Source organism: Oncorhynchus mykiss, chromosome 2 (genome assembly GCF_013265735.2).
Source record: "Oncorhynchus mykiss isolate Arlee chromosome 2, USDA_OmykA_1.1, whole genome shotgun sequence".
Classification (NCBI taxonomy): domain Eukaryota; kingdom Metazoa; phylum Chordata; class Actinopteri; order Salmoniformes; family Salmonidae; genus Oncorhynchus; species Oncorhynchus mykiss.
The window spans coordinates 62745064-62765803 of NC_048566.1; the positions used below are offsets into that span (position 1 = coordinate 62745064).

General features: G+C 43.9%; 1 protein-coding gene across 1 annotated transcript in view; it reads right to left on the bottom strand.

Annotated features, from left to right (window-relative positions):
- Window positions 1–3940: 3940 nt before the first annotated feature.
- Window positions 3941–20740, bottom strand: part of LOC110493460 (potassium voltage-gated channel subfamily KQT member 1-like) — a 129131-nt gene continuing 112331 nt past the window's right edge. The window contains exon 6 of the mRNA XM_021567748.2: window positions 3941–6082. Coding sequence (XP_021423423.1) covers window positions 5900–6082 — 183 coding nt within the window. The 3' untranslated portion in view covers window positions 3941–5899. The remainder of the gene's footprint in view (window positions 6083–20740) is intronic.

A 20740-nucleotide genomic window follows, 5' to 3' on the forward strand; every position in this document is an offset into this window, starting at 1 on the left:
CTGCTGTCTGCTTGACAACACAGTACTACTTTGAATGGCATATGCTATTTTTATTCCACTGTGATGGATTTTTTAGAATACATTACATTGTACTCCACTGGCTTTGTATGACATGTTTGATGGAGCCCTTTGCAAAAAGTGGGTGAGGGGATTTTGAATGGGAATTTGAATTATGCTTGAACACTAACTGACAGTGGCTGAGGAGCCACAGTAGCAGCAACAACAGCTGTCTTGAACCCAACTATTGCCCTTCGCTATTTAGGGAGTCTCGATGGAGTGGCTAGCATCAGCTGCTGCTGACACTGTTTATGTCCCTCTCTGACACACACATAGGCACACACATATACACACGTATGCACACACGCACGCACACACACACACATATCTCACCCACACACACACAAAAAACACACACCTGTTCACCGGTATCGGCTTTCTGCGTTGTTGGGCCTGCATGGGGCCCTCAAGGTGCCCAGTCTTAAATACCATATTCCAGGTCTCCTGAGATACACATCACCAGTCAAAAGTTTGGACACACCTACTTATTCATGGATTTTTCTTTATTTGTACAATTTTCTACATTGTAGAATAAAAGTGAAGACATCAACGCTATGAAATAACACATATGGAACTGTGTAGAAACCAAAAAAGTGTTAAACAAATCAAAATATATTTTATATTTGAGATTCTTCAAAGTAGCCACCCTTTGCCTTGATGACAGCTTTGCACACTCTTGGCATTCTCTCAACCAGCTTCATCAGGTAGTCACCTGGAATACATTTCAATTTACAGGTGTGCCTTGTTAAAAGATAATTTTTGAAATTTATTTCCTTCTTTATGTGTTTGAGCCAATCAGTTGTGTTGTCACAAGGTAGGAGTGGTATACAGAATTTGATATTGATATATATTTGATAAAAGACCAAGTCCATATTATGGCAAAAACAGGTCAAATAAGCAAAGCGACAGTGCATCATTACTTTAAGACATGAAGGTCAGTCAATACGGAAAATTTCAAGAACTTTGAAAGTTTCTTCAAGTGCAGCCGCAAAAACCATCAAGCGCTATGATGAAACTGGCTCTCATGAGGACCGACACAGGAAAGGAAGACCCAGAGGTACTGTTGCTGCAGAGGACAAGTTCATTAGAGTTACCAGCCTCAGCACAAATTGTTTTAAAAAATGCAGCACAAATAAATGCTTCACAGAGTTCAAGTAACAGACACATCTCAACATCAACTGTTCAGAGGAGACTGCCTGAATCAGGCCTTCATGGTCGAATTGCTGCAAAGAAACCACTACTAAAGGACACCAATAAGAAAAAGAGACTTGCTTGGGCCAAGAAACACGGTGGTAGTCTGTCCTCTGGTCTGATGAGTCCAAATTTGAGAATTTTGGTTCCAACCACTGTGCCTTTGTGAGATGCAGAGCAGGTGAACGGATGATCTCCGCATGTGTGGCTCCCACCGTGAAGCATGGAGGAGGTGTGGGGGTGCTTTGCTGGTGACACTGTCTGTGATTTATTTAGAATTCAAGGCACACTTAACCAGCACGGCTATTACAGCCTTCTGCAATACTACACCATCCCATCTGGTTTTCACTTAGTGGGACTATCATTTGTTTTCACCAGGACAATGACACAACACACCTCCAGGCTGTGTAAGGGCTATTTGACCAAGAAGGAGAGTGATGGAGTGCTGCATCAGATTACCTAGCCACCACAATCACCCGACGTCAAACCAATTGAGATGGTTTGGGATGAGTTGGACTGCAGAGTGAAGGAAAAGCAGCCAACAAGTGCTCAGCATATGTGGGAACTCCTTGAAGAATGTTGGAAAACCATTCCAGTTTAAGCTGGTTGAGAGAATGCCAAGACTGTGTAATGCTGTCAACAAGGCACAGGATGACTACTTTGAAGAATCTAAAATCTTAAATATCAAAATCATTTTTATTTTATTACTACATGATTCCACATGTGTTATTTCATAGTTTTGATGTCTTCACTATTATTCTACAATGTAAAAATTAAGAAAGACCCTTAAATGAGTAGGTGTGTCCAAACTTTTCACTACTACTGTTTATATATAACTTTCTCAGATGCCGTAACATGCTATCGTGAAAACAAGTTATGAGGGTATAGGCTACTACATCCCACACAGAGCTACATTATATTCCACTTTCTTGCTGGCTCTCTCCTGATGCTCAGACACACTGAGCATCTCTTGATGCTCAGTTTGCCTGCCGATAGTACTTAGCACCTCTGAACAGAGTGTCGGCAGTCAATCTCTTTTGTGCTCACACAGCAAAGACCTTGAAGTCGTCAGCCACTGAGCCTTGTTAAACTACTCCAAACCAGAAGGTGGCAGTGGCGTTGTTTGGCAATGTGTCGCTTTATGGTATGGTCAATGTTAGGGCTAATGTTGCTATTGTTTTAGAAAGCCCTTGATACCAGCCAGATGGCCACAGCTAGATAACTAGCTACAAGATAACAATGAAACAATTTAATTCACTCTCCATAATCGCATAGAGCCCATATATACATTTTTTGTTAGCTGGCTAAAGTTAGCTAAATGGTTAGCATGATTCGCTAGCTAGCTGTTGCGCTAGCTAGGTAAAGTAAATACACTGCATTGACTCTTGGCTGCCAGCTGCAGGCAGCTGCTTCATGGAAACTGTGATTTAATTATAATGTTACTAGCTACAGTGGCCAGATAGCTAGCTTGGGAAAGCATTTAGTGTTGTGTGCATTGTGCTGCACTTTACTACCCCATTCATTTCATATGAAGTGTGTCTAGCTAGCTAACTAATAGGCTAGTGGATATTATCAAACCTAACAAATAAATCCTTCTTCAAGAACAAAACTCCTTCCTCTAGAAAATAAAATGTATTATGCAGCTTCTGATGAAAAGGGGGTGGATTACACCGGGAAAGGTGCCGTATTTTTACATTTTTCTTATCAATCCTGTCAGCTCCCCCACGCAGAGGCTCGTGCTCTCTGATTGGCTCAAAGTCAAGTTGTCGGCCGCTGCCGAGCATTGCGATTCTACAAGTAGAGACTTCAGATTCATCGATACACAGCAGGTACTTCTTTTGTTCTAGCAAGTGAAGGAACGGCCCCTTACTGTGATAAGTACCTATCGGCAGTCTATCGGCAGTCAGATTCTCTGTGTGTTCCATGCTTTAGCCTGTGATCCTGCTCTTGTGTTCTTCTGACACCAAAACCTTGTTTGAAGTGGGGAGTCGGAGATGAAAGTGGAGTAGCAGGGACCAGGAAGAGCTGAGCTGGCTCAGTAAACAGCAGCTAGACCTGGTCTCCCCCAGGGGGCAGGGGCTATCAAGGTCCCCCACCACTGACATAAACCAGGGGAGGACAATGGCAGCATAACACCTCGGCTGGGCTGTGGAGACTATGGCTCTCTGGGTAATTGAAAATGTCTTTGGTCTACTCGTCTACTCCCCTCACCTCCCAATCCTCCTTCTCCTGCCTTCCTCCCCTCCATCCACCCCTCCCCAGAGACCTCTCTCTCTCCCCGCTCTGGCCGTGCTGTTCTTGGGCTATCCCCAGTATTTATTGGCCTTTGAAGGGAAATATAATTGAGTGGTAATTTGAGATGTATTCTTTCTCGCTCACTCCCCTGCCCGCATGCCTCCCTCACTCCTGAATGGTTATGGAATATTGAAGTTCAAAGTAGGCACAGTGAACTTCTTTTTTCTCCCCTGATTGTAGTGTGAAGAAAAAACACTGAATTTAAGTATTTTTAAAAACTTTGTGGGATTGAGAGGCCATGGGTTACCTTGACCTGACGTGGCAAATCAAACAGATGCAGCCAAGAATGAAGGATTGAGTCCAAGGAAAGCAAATTATAGACAAGATGAGCCGGTAATCAAGAAACACTGAGCCCAAGGAGAGCCCAGAAAATATAATGAAATAGATTTTTATTTACACCAGATTTACAGAGGGTTGTGAATATAATTTACAGTCATTCCAATCCGTTTTAAAACATTCTTTGTTTCTCATCATCTCTCAACAGACCAGGAGACTTCCCAGGTTGATCGTTCCACATGATAATAAATATGAGGCAATGTCATTATACACAACTCTTATAAAACTATACAGGTCAGCCAGATGTATGTGGCGCAGTTATGTCAAAGAAACTTGCTTTAAAAAGCAACCTGTTAATAGAAAATACATACAACTCATCTTCAACCACGGCAAAATAATAAAATATATACTAGTAGTGGAGAGTCACTCTCTCTCTCTCTCTCTCTCTCTCTCTCATACTATAATAATGGAAGGGCTTGCATTCATAGCTTGGTTATTTAAAAAAATATGTTCTACTGGCTATACCCAGCTGGGTCCCGGCCGTCGAGAAATATGTGAGAAACTAAAAGAGAAGCATTCTTTCTATTCAAATGCTTTAAAGGGCTTTGAAATCAAAGCCTGGTACATCTCTCTCTCTTTGTGGTAGCCTGATATTTCAGGGCCTTCACACTAAATTATGTAAGCCTACTGTTTAAATTGTACACATTTTTCCAGTATTTATTTTCATTAGTCAACTCACACACAGAGCAATCTCCCCTTACCAGGAATTCAGCACTTAATTAGAAAGAGAATGAAAAATAATCAGCTCTCTAATGGGGAAAATTCATTTCAAATTGCATACAGCAGTTGGAGTCCAGAGAAGGAAAATAAAAATGTTTTAGCATGAAGAAGGGTGGGTGGTGAAGTGGTTCATAGGAATATCCGAGTGAAAATCTTGGCACGGGGTGTTGAGTCAACTGCAAAAGGCCGTACCATAACTCCCCATACTGTTCTTTCTACCACTGTATTTCTGTAATACTGCACTCTGCCTTGTCACGGCTGTTTTGCTATTTTTATTAGCTTAACCGTAGCCGTAAATCAGCGCCAGATTAGTTCCTGCAGAGCTTTTTCCCCCCTCGACTCTGCTCCAGCAGCACAGGCCCAGCCACTAACAGACACACACTCCGGGCAAAGCCAGCAGATCATCTCCTGGTCCTTCTCTATGTCACTTGATAACTACCTACAAACATACGCCAGGCCTAAATACAGTAAGCTGAGATGAATTGGTGGCCATATGGAAATAGTGGTGCTGTATTTAGGTTTTTATGGTGCCAAGATCATCAGTAGGATTTGAAGAATTCCTCTGTTAGACTTCTGGTCTGCTGTGGTCTTTAGTGAGTGCTCCTAATAATGTCATTAATGTGTTGGTTTGCTTGGAAATGATAATAATAATCAGTGCTCTGATGTGCCTCACTGAATGAATACAGTTGAATACATTAGCATAGCTTATGTGACTATTTACAGAGGAGTGAAAGTGGCAGGCTAATCTTATGTAACTAAAGGGGAATTATGTGTGCTTTCCCTACACTCTATGCTGTGGAAGTTTCAGCAGCAGGTTTTCATTGTGCTGCTATTACAAAGGGAGATAGAGATAAACAACTTCTGAAGAAGAGGAGAACCCCATATCCCCGTTCACCATGATGTGGGGGACGGAGGATGGACGGCATGACTGTATGCCTGTGGCTGTCAGTTTGCTTCTGCCATGTTACCTCTCAAGGTTCTCTACCTCCCGGAACTTTCAGACAAGCCCCCCTCTTCACCAGAGGGGAACAGAAGCAGGAGTTGACTTGTTCACATTCTCTCTCTAAGGTCAGAGGTCAAAGACAGTGACATAAAGGTTTTTGGGGGTTATGAGACAAAGTGTAGCATGGGGTACTACATGTATGAGTAGCCAAACTACACCACCTTCCTAATGAAGTAACAGGAGTACTCTCTTTTTCTTTATTTGAGTCTGTGGCCTCCTGGCCAAGCAGCTAATATCTCATGCCTGGTCCACGCCTGGTCCTGGTCCATCACTGGCGCCTCTCTGTCCACTGTGACATCACCGCCCCTCGTCCAAGCTGACGCCGATGCTCTGGCGTCTCACGATGCTGATGCGGGAGCTGTAGGGGGCTGGGGGTGGAGGGGCTGGGGCTGGGGCCCTCAGGAGCAGCTCTGCCTTGGGCTTGTACTGGTCCACCAAGATCTTCAGCACTGCCTCCATCTTATGGTCCATCTGGTATATCTATTTATACAACACACACAAAATAAACAACATAAGGGCACATGTTGTAGGATGGGTGACTACAGGGTGGACATTTAACAAACAACAGAGACGGCCATATTATACCCATGCTTGACTGGCAGGTTGGCATTTATTGAGATGACTCATGTACTGGAGGCAGCTCTGCAGAGTAGTTACTAGCTGGCACAGCCACAAAGTCATACAATCTGATTTTAAACCGAACCCTTGCCTTATTACCACAAGTATTTATATATTCCTGCTACCAGTCACTTTCCAGCCCTGTCTTACATGTACAGTGCCTTGCGAAAGTATTCGGCCCCCTTGAACTTTGCGACCTTTTGCCACATTTCAGGCTTCAAACATAAAGATATGTTTTGCACGCCCAATTTTTCAGTTTTTGATTTGTTAAAAAAGTTTGAAATATCCAATAAATGTCGTTCCACTTCATGATTGTGTCCCACTTGTTGTTGATTCTTCACAAAAAAATACAGTTTTATATCTTTATGTTTGAAGCCTGAAATGTGGCAAAAGGTCGCAAAGTTCAAGGGGGCCGAATACTTTCGCAAGGCACTGTATATCTGCCTATCACACCTATACTGTAACACTTGCACACACACACCCTCACTCACACACTTACACTTAGATACAAACACCCACCACCACTCCCACCCACCACTTATGCTGCTGCTTATGCTGCTAGTTTACTATTAATATTATTTTTTCTGCTATCAATCAGTTTCTCCTAATCCTGCCTATATGTACATATCTACTTCAAATACTCCAGTACCCCTGCACATTGTAAATTGGGTATTAGCGCTGACCCTGTATATAGCTCCCTCTCCTATTTCTCATGTTTTCTTTATTATATACACTACCATTCAAAAGTTTGGGGTCACTCAGAAATGTTCTTGCTTTTGAAAGAGAAGCACATTTTTTTTGTCCATTAAAAAAACATCAAATTGATCAGAAATACAGTGTTGACATTGTTAATGTTGTAAATGACTATTTAGGCTGGAAACGGCAGATTTTTTTATGGAATATCTACATAGGCGTACAGAGGCCTATGGCACGTTGTGTTAGCTAATTCAAGTTTATCATTTTAAAAGGCTAATTGATCATTAGAAACCCTTTTGCAATTATTTTAGCACAGCTGAAAACTGTTGTCCTGATTGAAAAAGCAATAAATCTGGCCTTCTTTAGACTAGTTGAGTATGTGTAGCTTCAGCATTTGTGGGTTTGATTACAGGCTCAAAATGGCCAGAAACTCATCAGTCTATTCTTGTTCTGAGAAATTAAGGATATTCTATGCGAGAAATTGCCAAGAAATTTAAGATCTCGTACAACGCTGTGTACTACTCCCTTCACAGAACAGCACAAACTGTCTCTAACCAGAATAGAAAGAGGAGTGGGAGGCCCCAGTGTACAACTAAGCAAGAGGACAAGTACATTAGAGTGTCTAGTTTGAGAAACAGACGCCTCACAAGTCCTCAACTGGCAGCTTAGTTAAATAGTACCCGCAAAACACCAGTGTCAACGTCAACAGTGAAGAGGCGACCCGGGATGCTGGCCTTCTAGGCAGAGTTGCAAAGAAAAAACAATATCTCAGGCTGGCCAATAAAATTAAAAGATTAAGATGGGCAAAAGAATACAGGACAATTGACAGAGGAACTCTGCCTTGAAGGACAGCATCCCGGAGTCGCCTCTTAACTGTTGACGTTGAGGCTGGTGTTTTGCAGGAGTCGCCTGACCGAGGCCCTTTTTCCCCGATTGCTCAGCTTGGCCGGGTGGACAGATCTAGGAAGAGTCTTGGCGGTTCCAAACTTCTTCCATTTAAGAATGATTGAGGCCACTGTTTTCTTGGGGACATTAAATGCTGCAGAAATGTTTTGGTACCCTTCCCCAGATCTGTGCCTCGACACAATGCTGTTTCGGAGCTCTACGGACAATTCCTTTGACCGCATGGCTTGGTTTTTGCTCTGACATGTACTGTCAACTGCGAATGTCCAAACAATTGAATTTACCACAGGTGAATTACAATCAAGTTGTAGAAACATCTCAAGGATGATCAACGGAAACAGGATGCACCTGAGCTAAATTTCAAATCTCAAAGCAAAGGTTCTGAATACTTATGTAAATAAGGTATTTCTGCTTAGTTGTTTTCAATTTGCACAAAATACTAAAAACCTGTTTTCACTTCGTCATTATGGGGTATTGATTGTAGATTGCTGAGGAATTATTTTTATTTAATCCATTTCAGAATATGGCTGGAACGTAACTGTCACGTTCTGACCTTAGTTATTTTGTTATGTCTTTGTTTTAGTGTGGTCAGGGCGTGAGTTGGGTGGGTTGTCTACGTTAGTTTTTCTATGATTTGCTATTTCTGTGTTCGGCCTGGTATGGTTCTCAATCAGAGGCAGCTGTCAATCGTTGTCCCTGATTGAGAACCATATTTAGGGAGCCTGTTTTCTTTCTATTGTGTTTCGTGGGTGATTATTTTCTGTTTTCTGTTGCGTGTCTGCACCAGCCATTTTCGGTCATTTCTCTTTGTTATTTTGTTATTTCCGTGTTCATTCTAATAAATATGGACACATATCACGCTGCACCTTGGTCCTCACCTTCTTCCACCATCGACGACCGTTACAGTAACAAAATGTGTAAAAAGTAGAGGGGTCTGAATACTTTCCGAAGGCACTGCACAGTATATATTTTAAAACTTTTAGTTAGACTATTTTGATATTGATTACTGCACTATTGGGTAGAGCTTGCAAGTGAAGTATTTCACTGCACTTGTGCATGTGTCAATAAAACTTGAACTTGAACTCTAAATTTAACCACACTTCTAAACTTATGCCTAAGCCTTACATTTTTTATGAATTTTTACGATATATAGCCAATTTTGACTTTGCAGCTGGCCCATCTAGTGGAAATCTAGTAATTATATGTGCGTGACTAGAGTCAATCAGTGAGGGCATTTAAATGGGTGCAGCAGTTGAGGAGTGTCCCTGAGTTTGTGCCTTTCTTTTGTCCGCGATGCCAGGTCTCTAATATGACCCCATCCCAATGACAGACCAGTGGAGTATAATAACATGTTTGTCTATCTGTCACGGTCTACCTACTAAAACCACTCATTATAGCAGCTGGGCCTGTTGAGTGATCCAGGAGTGGGAGGGCTCTTAGCGCACGCACGCACACACACACACACACACACACACACACAAGGAGCTGTGGCTGCATGGCTACTGTTGACATGGTGTTTCAACTGTAAACAGAGGTGTGTGTGTCTGTCACCCAATTGATAGGGACATCGCATCTCCACCGGGCGACTTCTTTCTATTACCCGGACTGTCTGCCGACACACAGACACACACTCGTGCGCACACCCCTTTCTGAACATCAATGAGTTTTTACAGATCTTTACTGCAATGCTTTGCGTCTTCATATCTGAGTTATCCAGTTATCTTTTCAGGAAGGCACCATCTTAGGCTTCACTTAACACTACTTGTTAACCTGATTTATAAATGCAATAGAGACCAATGGTAATGGCGTCTTTTTGTGGGAACTAGCTCGTGTTATATACATGAGTTACGTTCATTGGACAAAGCCTATGGGGAAATGAATGGAGTTTTTGTAAGGTTTTTTGGATAAGTGCAGAAAATAAGGTCTGAGGTTAAACACAGGCTTAGGAGATCTGCTACGTTTTGTTCCATGAGATCATCTTCATCAGCTAACGTCACATTTTGTGAATTTTGAAGCATTCATGTAATCAGAAAAAGCACATAAAGGCTTCATAGCTCATAAAGTTCATGTCAACTGACTGCTATTATCTCATAGAACAAAAGGCATACGATCTGCTAAGCCTGTGTTAACCTCAGACCTTATTTTCGGCGTTTATCCCAAAACCCTAATCTTTCCCCATTCATTTTCCCCATAGGAATGGCTGAACGAACCAGAGGTAAGTCATTTCATTTTTTTAGGACTACAAGCTGGCAAACTCTATGGTCATTGAGATACCTGGTAATGGATCCTGACGAGGTTGAAGGGAAGAGAAAAGTACATCAAAGTATGTGAAGGAGCCATGGCATCTCATACAACAGACAGACTGGAATTTGTAGAATCTCATTCCAGTCATAACTGATAGTGAGGAACCATGCAGTATTTTGTCTGAAATTCACATTGCAGACTTCACTGGTATTATTTTTGTGTTGAGGATTAGGCGCCTCTTATCCATCTTTGAGTGTGTGTGCTGGACAGCCATGACACTTTTATAGTAGACCAGGACATTGGGTATCACTCATTGTTATTGGGATATGAAACCATGGATGAAGGATATTAAATCACATACAATAAGACCCCCCCCCCCCCACAGCGATGATTGAGTCATATAATGATGATTCATCATTCATCGATGATTCATCATATAATCATCAAAGTAGGAAGGAAGCAAAATAACAAAAGGTTAGAACAAGCCTTGGATTAAACTACAATGTTTATCATGACCCACATAGCTGTGTTAAGAAGATAGACCACATGTAATCTGGGCTAAACTGGGTTAGGGTTAAAATCCTGAACAGGGTTAGGGTTAGGGCTCAAGCTAGAGTTCTGAACAGGGTTAGGGTTAGGGTTAAGCCTGTCTTGTTATTGTGTTTTTCCTCCTTTTCCGGGGCCTTAAATCCAACCCTAACCCTAACCCTAGCTTCATGTCCACATCCTGGTTCAACCCTAACCCTAGCCTCATGTCCACATCCTAGTTCAACCCTAACCCTAACCCTAGCTTCCTGTCTACATCCTGGTCCAACCCTAACCCTAGCTTCAAGTCCACATCCTGGTCCAACCCTAACCCTAGCTTCATGTCCACATCCTGGTCCAACCCTAACCCTAGCTTCATGTCCACATCCTGGTCCAACCCTAACCCTAACCCTAGCTTCATTTCCACATCCTGGTCCAACCCTAACCCTAGCCTCATGTCCACATCCCGGTTCAACCATAACCCTAGCCTCATGTCCACATCCCGGTTAAACCCTAACCCTATCTTCATGTCCACATCCCGGTTCAACCCTAACCCTAGCCTCATGTCCACATCCTAGTTCAACCCTAACCCTAACCCTAGCTAAGGACCTAGTTTTACCATAATGCAGTGACCTGAAACTCATAGTTTGCAGGCCACATCAGGTCACATTTGGCTGGTTTGCAAAGTGATGTGTAATTCCTATTCGAATCCAGCCAGAGTGGGGATATTCAACATTTTGCATTTCTATTCACCCACAACCTACATTCAGAATGACTACCAGGTAAGGGAAGAGTAACAAATGAGACTATCTTAAACATCTAAACTGGAAAAAACATTTCAGTATCACTAATGGTTGCAATAAGTCCAAGTAACAGATTGGAATAGTTTAGAAACATTTGTTATTTATATTTGAGTAGCATAAGATGAATTAATCAATGTATTTACAAAAATGTAGATATTGAAACAAACAATAAAAAAATCTACCTGCAATAGAGCATGCTGGGAAAGATGATAATGATGGGTGGGGTTTTGGTTCAACTCTAATTTTGAACACCAACACTAACCGCTTTGTTTAAATGGAACTATTTACAGTGCTAATGTAACTCTTAAATCAACACTAGAAATGTTACATTGAAAAATCAACACTAGTTAACACTGGCCAATTTGCTGCGTGGTATGAAAAGAACTTCCATACATTTCAAATGCCTTTTAGAATTCTGATGAACCGTAGATGCCACGTCGAGAACCCCACACTTAACTCAAAGGTTCTTTATTGGGCAAGAGTTCTCCAAGGAGCCTTAAGGAAGAACAGTTTAGGAACCTTCATTTTTTTCAGTGTAGCTTCGTGTCCACATCCCAGTCAACTCTCACCCTAGCCTAATAGGTGTTAGCTCAGGGAGCTAACACAAGTCGTCTGGTCTCAGGCAAGGTGCTTATCAAACCACCTCCATTACACTGATCCTAGATCTATGCCTGCTGGCAACTTCAACCCATGGTAGGCAGTGGTAGGCAACATAAAAGGGTGTGTGACTGACTGACCGCTGCTGGGATTGTGTCACTGTGGAGGGGTAGGGATGGCTGGTGACAACGCTGTCTGCCTCACTGTGTCAACGGACATGTGATACACAGACAGGTGATGCCTCAGCTGTCCCCAACCCACCCACCCCACCCTCCTAAACAGCACATGGTACAAACCACCAGACAGTCTCCCCGCCCCACTCATACTATGTGGCACAATCTTTTTTTATATATAGGGCGGGGCACCAAAGCCCTTAGGATAACACAGCAGCCTGAAAAACACTAACATTTTCAATTGAATGTTTAACTGAAACTACATGGGCCAAATTTCTTTAGGAGGGGGACAACAAAGCTAGGCTGGGACTCCACCCTGCCAAGCCTAACCAATAGTAGGGGAAACACTGTTCTGAGACCCATAGAGGCCCAACCCTCTCTCTGCAACCCTGTCTGTCCCGAAGTGTCTCTTTACAGGGGGAAAGCAGTGGGGGGAACGTGGGCTTAGTGGGGACCAACTGGGGACAGAGGACCAGGACCCAATGGCTGTGTTGACAGAGGAACACCCTTCCGTTCCTGGCTTATCTCCTGCCCCTTCCCTGGGACCAGCTGTATTATCTGCAGAGCAGCCTCACCCAGCCATACTGCTGAACGCCAACTGCCCCGTTCTTTGTTCGTTTGAGTTTGTTTGACGACAACAACAACAACAGCAAAGCAGTCAGTTCAGTCCAGAGCTCAGGCTTGTCACAGCTCTGTCCAACTCATACTCATGTGTGACCCTAGTCAGCCTACTAAACACCAATTATCACACAGCAAAAATAAACGAGATAAATGAAAACCTGCCTCAAATTATAGTAGTTCTTGTCACAGTTAATTAGCACATCTAGCATATCTCCTCCTGCTCACAGACTGGACTAAAAGACTGGACTGCCTGGTCTAATTGCATGGTTCATTTTGAGTCCAAATAAAGGCCATGTCTGCATCTGAAATGGCACCCTAGTACCAATATAGTGCACTACTTTTGACCAGAGTCTATAGGCCCTGGTCAAAAGGTAGTGCACTATATAGCGAATAAGTTACCATTTAGGAGGCAGGCCATTTCTGGGCTGGGTCGAGGTAGAATATAATATACTGCAGGTCTAAATTTAGCTTCTTCTTTTTTTCTTTCCAGAGGGGCAATAGCATAATTACTATGGATAATTACTCTGTGTTGAAGCTGCTTCGGGGAAAAACTGTTCTAGCTTTACCATCGTGAGTGGAACAAACACAGTAGGTTAATCTAAACAAGGTTTCTGGAAGGAGCACTTCAGGGAAACTCTCTGACACGTGTAATCATGTGATTCATACTGCCATCTGTTGGAGGGAGGGAAAGGTTGGGTTGCTGCTGTTGTGAGGTATTACAGTATATTAATGTTAATGACATGCAGTAATAGCATGGATACTAAGGAATAGAGACGCCCTATTGCAACAAATCTGTGAGAAAGTAATAGGCTGAGAATTGCTTTATATCCTAGACCTGTAATGTAGAACTATTATTCGGTGATATTATGAAGTGGGCTGTTATTCAGGAGTAAAACACAGGTTTGAATGGCAACATCTCCAGGAATGTCTTCTTAATAAACACGGACCGATGCCGACGTCTTTTTGGATGTCTTGTTGTTGTTGTTGTTGGACCGGACCAAATCTGAGCCAATCATAGACATCTGTTTGGTTCAGATTTGGTCCGGTCCGGTCTGGCCATGATTTGGCCCAAACATACTGAGGACATTGATGTTTGGTTCAGATTTGATCTGGTCTGGACTGGCCTTGATTTCAACGTCCACAGACTGGCCTTGATTTGGCCCAATCATAGACATTTATGTTTCACAAGTTTGGACAGCACAGTACAGTACTGCAGAACACAGTAGTGTACAGTACAGTAAAGACAAGTGGAGTATAGTACAGTAAAGTACAGTACAATACAGTAGAGCAAAGTAGAGAACAGTAAAGTGTTCAGATTTGGTCTCGTCCGGACCAACCACATTTTGACTTGTTTTGGGGCAAAGCTCATTAGAGTAATACCCAGCATGCTTTGTAAGTGTTTGTTTATACATTTACATTTTCAGTCATTCAGCAGACACTCTTATCCAGAGTGACTTACAGTCAGTGTATTCAGCTAAGGTAGATAAATAACAACATATCACAGTCATAGCAAGAAAAAAACACCTATGTAACCATTACTGAGGCTCCTCTTTCCTATATTAAATAGACAGAACAATTATTATCGTGATAAAATGGTTATTTCATTGAGAATGTGTGTGCAGTTGAAATTTTGCCATAAAATGAATGACAGAAAAAATAGGTATTTTCCATATCTGTAAATGTCTTTTCAACTTTCATTCAGAACTGAAAATTGACCTGATTTCAACTTTTCAACATCCAGATAAAAAAAAAAAGAAAAGAATTCTGACGTTGAAGTTTAGCCCTCTTAAAAAAACAAGATTTCTGTCATTGAACTGCCGTAGCTCTCCATCACCCTTGAACATTGGGAGAGAGTAGGAAAAAAACGGAGCGACAATTGGCAAAAGAAAACAATTCCACAAGTCACGATCGGTGCCCATCGTGATATGTGTGACATTTATTTTCCCTCTGGTGACCCTGGACTGGAGCCCCTGCATATCAGCCCAGCCAGCCCCATCCAACCACAGCTGGGGCTCTCTCTCTCTCCCTCACTGTCTCTGGGCCTTGGGTCTGAAGCCGAGGGCATGTCAGTGGAGCTTCCTTTTCCCCTGCACAAGAATAACAACACGGGGTCAGTTCAGGTGAGCCTGGCTCGGCCAAGGGGTTACTCGGGGCCCTCTGCCCAGGCCTCCGCTGCCCTGCCTGGCTGCATTCTCATTGTGTGAAATCCCCCCTCCTATGGCCCCTGACCCAGCCTTACTACCTCCGCCCATCTCCTGGAGCAGAAGCAGAGAGATCTCACACAATGGACAATGTACAGTAGGAGCACACACTGTGCTCGCTGTGTGTATGTGTGTGTGTATATGTTTATGTGTGTGACTAACAAGCTGCACTGTGGTCATCAGGGGGGGGGGGGGGGGGGGGGGGGGGGGGGGGTTAGAAGAGGAGGGTGGATAGAGGGAAGGAGGAACAGAGGGACGGAGGGGGGTTGGCTTTTGTTTCCAGCCATGTTTGTACATTTTAAATGGAGGAGAGATGCAGCCGCCCTCCCAGACTCCCAGGGTTAGGCCTTGAGAAGGGTAATGGCGCGAGGAGAGAGGCTGAGCACAGATGAAGCTTCAGATGACCTATGGGATCTAGTGTACCATATAACTTCCTAGACATCTGCCTTCTCCCTCAGTATACAGAGAGACTGAGAGAGAGAAAGGAAGAGAGATAGAGATAGAGAGAGCAGACAGAGAGAGAGAGAGCAGACAGAGAAAGAGAGAAGACAGACAGAGAGAGAAGACAGACAGAGAGAGAAGACAGAGAGAGAGAGAAGACAGGGAGAGAGCAGACAGAGGGAGAGAGAAGACAGAGAAAGAGAGAAGACAGGGAGAGAGAGAGAAGACAGAGAGAAGACAGAGAGAGAGAGAGAAGACAGGGAGAGAGAGAGAAGACAGGGTGAGAGAGAGAAGACAGAGCGAGAGAAGACAGGGAGAGAGAGAAGACAGAGAGAGAGAGAGAAGACAGGGAGAGAGCGAGAAGACAGGGAGAGAGCAGACAGAGGGAGAGAGCAGACAGAGAAAGAGAGAAGACAGGGAGAGAGAGAGAAGACAGAGAGAAGACAGAGAGAGAGAGAAGACAGGGAGAGAGAGAGAAGACAGGGTGAGAGAGAGAAGACAGAGAGAGAGAAGACAGGGAGAGAGAGAAGACAGAGAGAGAGAGAGAAGACAGGGAGAGAGAAGACAGAGAGAGAGAGAGAGAGAAGACAGGGAGAGAGAGAAGACAGGGAGAGAGAGAGAAGACAGGGAGAGAGAGAAGACACATAGAGAGAGAAGACAGGGAGGGATAAGACAGGGAGAGAGAAGACAGGGAGAGAGAGAGAAGACAGAGAGAGAGAAGACAGGGAGAGAGAGTAGACAGGGAGAGAGAGCAGACAGAGAGAGAGAAGACAGGGGGAGAGAGATAAGACAGGGAGAGAGAGAGAAGACAGGGTGAGAGAGAGAAGACAGAGAGAGAGAGAAGACAGGGAGAGAGAGAAGACAGAGAGAGAGAGAAGACAGGGAGAGAGAGCAGATAGAGAGAGAGAGCAGACAGAGAGAGAGAAGACAGGGGGAGAGAGAGAAGACAGGGAGAGAGAGAGAAGACAGGGTGAGAGAGAGAAGACAGAGAGAGAGAGAGAAGACAGGGAGAGAGAGAAGACAGAGAGAGAGAGAGAAGACAGAGAGTAGGAGAAGACAGGAAGAGAGAAGACAGAGAGAGAGAAGACAGAGAGAGAGAGAAGACAGGGAGAGAGAGAAGAGAGAGAGAGAGAAGACAGGGAAAGAGAGAGAAGACAGGGAGAGAGAGCAGACAGAGCGAGAGAGAAGAGAGGGAGAGAGAAGACAGAGAGAGAGAGAGAAGACAGGGAGAGAGCAGACAGAGAGAGAGAGAGAGAAGACAGGGAGAGAGAGAAGACAGGGAGAGAGAGAGAAGACAGGGAGAGAGAGAAGACACAGAGAGAGAGAGAAGACAGAGAGAGAGAGAAGACAGAGAGAGAGAAGACAGAGAGAGGGAGAAGACAGAGAGAGAGAGAAGACAGGGAGAGAGAAGACATAGAGAGAGAAGACAGGGAGAGAGAAGACAGGGAGAGAGAAGACAGGGAGAGAGAGAGAAGACAGAGAGAGAGAGAAGACAGGGAGAGAGAGCAGACAGGGGGAGGGAGCAGACAGAGCGAGAGAAGACAGGGGGAGAGAGAGAAGACAGGGAGAGAGAGAGAAGACAGGGTGAGAGAGAGAAGACAGAGAGAGAGAGAAGACAGGGAGAGAGAGAAGACAGAGAGAGAGAGAGAAGACAGGGAGAGAGAGCAGACAGAGAGAGAGCAGACAGAGAGAGAGAAGACAGGGGGAGAGAGAGAAGACAGGGAGAGAGAGAAGACAGGGTGAGAGAGAGAAGACAGAGAGAGAGAGAAGACAGGGGGAGAGAGAAGACAGAGAGAGAGAGAAGACAGGGAGAGAGAGAAGACACAGAGAGAGAGAGAAGACAGAGAGTGGGAGAAGACAGGGAGAGAGAAGACAGAGAGAGAGAGAGAAGACAGAGAGAGAGAGAAGACAGGGAGAGAGAGAGAAGACAGGGAGAGAGAGCAGACAGAGCGAGAGAGAAGACAGGGAGAGAGAAGACAGAGAGAGAGAGAAGACAGGGAGAGAGCAGACAGAGTGAGAGCAGACAGAGACAGAGAGAAGACAGGGAGAGAGAGAGAAGACAGAGAGAGAGAAGACAGGGAGAGAGAGAAGACAGGGAGAGAGAGAGAAGACAGAGAGAGAGAAGACAGAGAGAGAGATACAGAGAGAGAGAGAGCAGATAGAGAGAGAGAGAGAAGACATGGATAGCGAGAGAAGACAGAGAGAGAGAGAAGACAGAGAGAGAGAGAGAAGACAGAGAGAGAGATAGAGAGAAAAGGAGAGAGAGAAAAGGAGAGAGAGAAAAAGCGAGAGATGTTTTATGATGTCCGTTCCTCTCTGGGAGCGTGGAACAGAAAGGTCCTGAGGAGGGAGAGGGAAGAGGGAGGAATGGAGGGAGGAGAGAGGAGGGAGAGGGGAGAACAGACAGATTAACTTCAAAGCAGACTTAGCCCAGTGTCATTTAGAGCGTTGTTTTTCCTGCTTTCTGTATGTTAACTCTTGTCAACTCGTCTCTTTCATATTTGCAAGAGAGATTGTTTGTCATGAGATTTGTTATGACAAAGGAATGGGATACTCATTTCTCATCGCTTGTGTATATTGATGTATGTGAATGTACACTCCATATGTATTTGGACAGTGAGGCTTATATTTTACATTTGGCTCTATACTCCAGCATTTGGGATTTGAGTATCTAGTCCCCTAATGTGAAGAAGTCATAAGTATTTGGACAAATTCACTTAGTGTATCAAAGGAGTCAAAAGTTTAGTATTTTGTCCCATATTTTGAGCACACAATGACAACATCAAGCTTGTGACTCTACAAACTCGTTGGATGGGTTTGCAGTTTGCTTTGGTTGCGTTTTGATAATGTTTTGCCCACTGAATGGTGAATGATGACTCAAGTAATTGTCCTTCTAAGTGAGTAGATAAGATGTTTCTGAACATTTCAAAATGAATCTTGACAATTCCATGATCAAGAAAAATCTTGAATGAATCATGAATAATGATGAATGACATGCCATTCATAGGCTACAACAAAACATGCTAACATCTCACCATTACCAATAACAGGGAGGTTAGCATTTTTGGCGGGATAAGATCTTTATTCATGATTTTTGGGGTATGTTCATATATGTTATCATGGTAGCATCCACATTAATGCAGAAGTGTTCCGAAACATCTTCTATTGTTATTTACAATAAAAGTGTCTTCAAAATGACACAATAGAGTATTCACCATTCAGTTCCTGTTGGGCATAACATAACCTGAAGCACAACCATCGGGGCGGCAGGGTAGCCTAGTGGTTAGAGCGTTGGACTAGTAACCGAAAGGTTGCGAGTTCATATCCCTGAGCTGACAAGGTACAAATCTGTCATTCTGCCCCTGAACAACCCACTGTTACGACCGTCATTGAAAATAAGAATTTGTTCTTAACTGACTTTAAAAAAAACTGCATCCAACAAGTTTGTAGAGTCACAGCGTGATGTTGTCCTGGCTTGCGCGCTAGGAATACAGGACCAAATACAAAACGTTTGACTACTTAATATACTAGAAGTAATGTTGGGGAGCTACTTAACTAGTAATTAAGCTACATTTTACAGTATCTTGGTGGTAGTTTCACTAAATTCTTATCTTGGTAGCGTTTTCAGAAGTGAATTACTGTTTTGCCATGTAGTGGTGTAGATAACTACTGGAACTACACACTACTATTTTTGCAAAATGAAAATAAAAATATGGTTGAAGTAGGCAAGAATTTATTTTCCTTTTCAGCATCAGACCTGCATAATTCTCACTTGAAACCTAGTTTGTGTGTGTAACTCCTAACCCTAACCATAAACCTAACCCCTAGCCTAGCTAATGTTAGCCACCTAGCCAACGTTAGCCACAGACGTTGGAATTCGTAACATATCATACGTTTTGCATTTCGCAGGCATTGTTACGTCTACTCCTGTGTCCGGGTTGCAGCATTGGAGTACAGAGCCAAATACATATTTCTAGCTTCACCGTCCAAATAAATACAGAGGGTGTGTGTGTGTTTGTCATTGCCTCAGGACAAACATGACACTGAGGGTGTGGTGTGTTTTACTACAAAGCTGGTACAATCTGGGTAAAGTGTGTGTGTGTACTGTATGTGTGTGTAGACTCAGGGCTTGTGTGTTGATTTTGAATCCAGTGCATCTAGGTGTTTTGTGTGTTGATTTTGAATCCAGTGCATCTAGGTGTTTTGTGTGTTGATTTTGAATCCAGTGCATCTAGGTGTTTTGTGTGTTGATTTTGAATCCAGTGCAGGAGAGAAATACTACCAAACAAATGTGTGTGTGACCAGATCAAATTCACCAACAACTAACCAATGATCGGACCAACCAACCAGTAACTACGGCCAACTGGAAGCACACGGAGCACAGCTCAGATACACAGAGCCCGTCCGGCCCCTGCCAAGACGAATGGATTCAGTTTAACATTGGCAGATACAATATGTTCTTTGTATTTGTAAAAAGGAGAAAAGGGAGGAGAAGTGGAGGGAGGGCAGTGTGGGTTTTGAGCAGAGGGATTTGGTGGTGGCGTGGAGGGAGAAGGAGTATTTTTTATTTTTTTTAAAGAACAGGAAATCAAGCGAGAGCACCTGACGCACATGATAAGTATCAAGGCCTTTGCCACGTGCCAAAGCCTTTCCAGGGGGGGCAGGGACAGGCGCTCGCCACCGCCTAATCTCCTTCACTGAGTGGGCGTGCTCTCAAAGCTGCTTTGTTTCAGAGCTACTTTCACAAGGAGGTACAATCCACGTCCGTATGGAGCGAGTGGCCTCTTTCTCTCTCCACCCCACCCCTCAGCCCCTCATCCACATCTCTCACTCCACTCTCTTTAGCACTGTTGTTGGGAGTGCCATTTTCCTAGTCCCCTGACCCGGGCCATCAGGGCCCACATACAGTACAGCAGACGGACAGAATGACAGCTGGAAGGACGGGGGGGGGGGGGGGGGTTTATTTGATTTACTGATCACCCTGTTTGGACATGACTGAGGAGCTGTGAGGGGGAATGTGTGGGAACAGTGGCGGCTTTCATGTAGAGAGAGAAAAAACCCACCTCGACATCAATTCAGATGGAGAGAGACGTGCGGTGGCTTTGAAATTACGGTGGTGGGGCCATTAGCGTTTTTCACGTTGAGCGATGTGGGAGTCGGCAAAATGTTTCTGAACACCAAATACACGCGGTGGATAAACAGGCTAGTTGCAGGGTGAAGAGGTGAATTATGAGACTTGTTCTGACTGATGAGTTACCTGTCAGACTGCTGAGGCAGCAGTGAATTACCTTTCGTGTTGTTGCTGCTGCTGTTCTC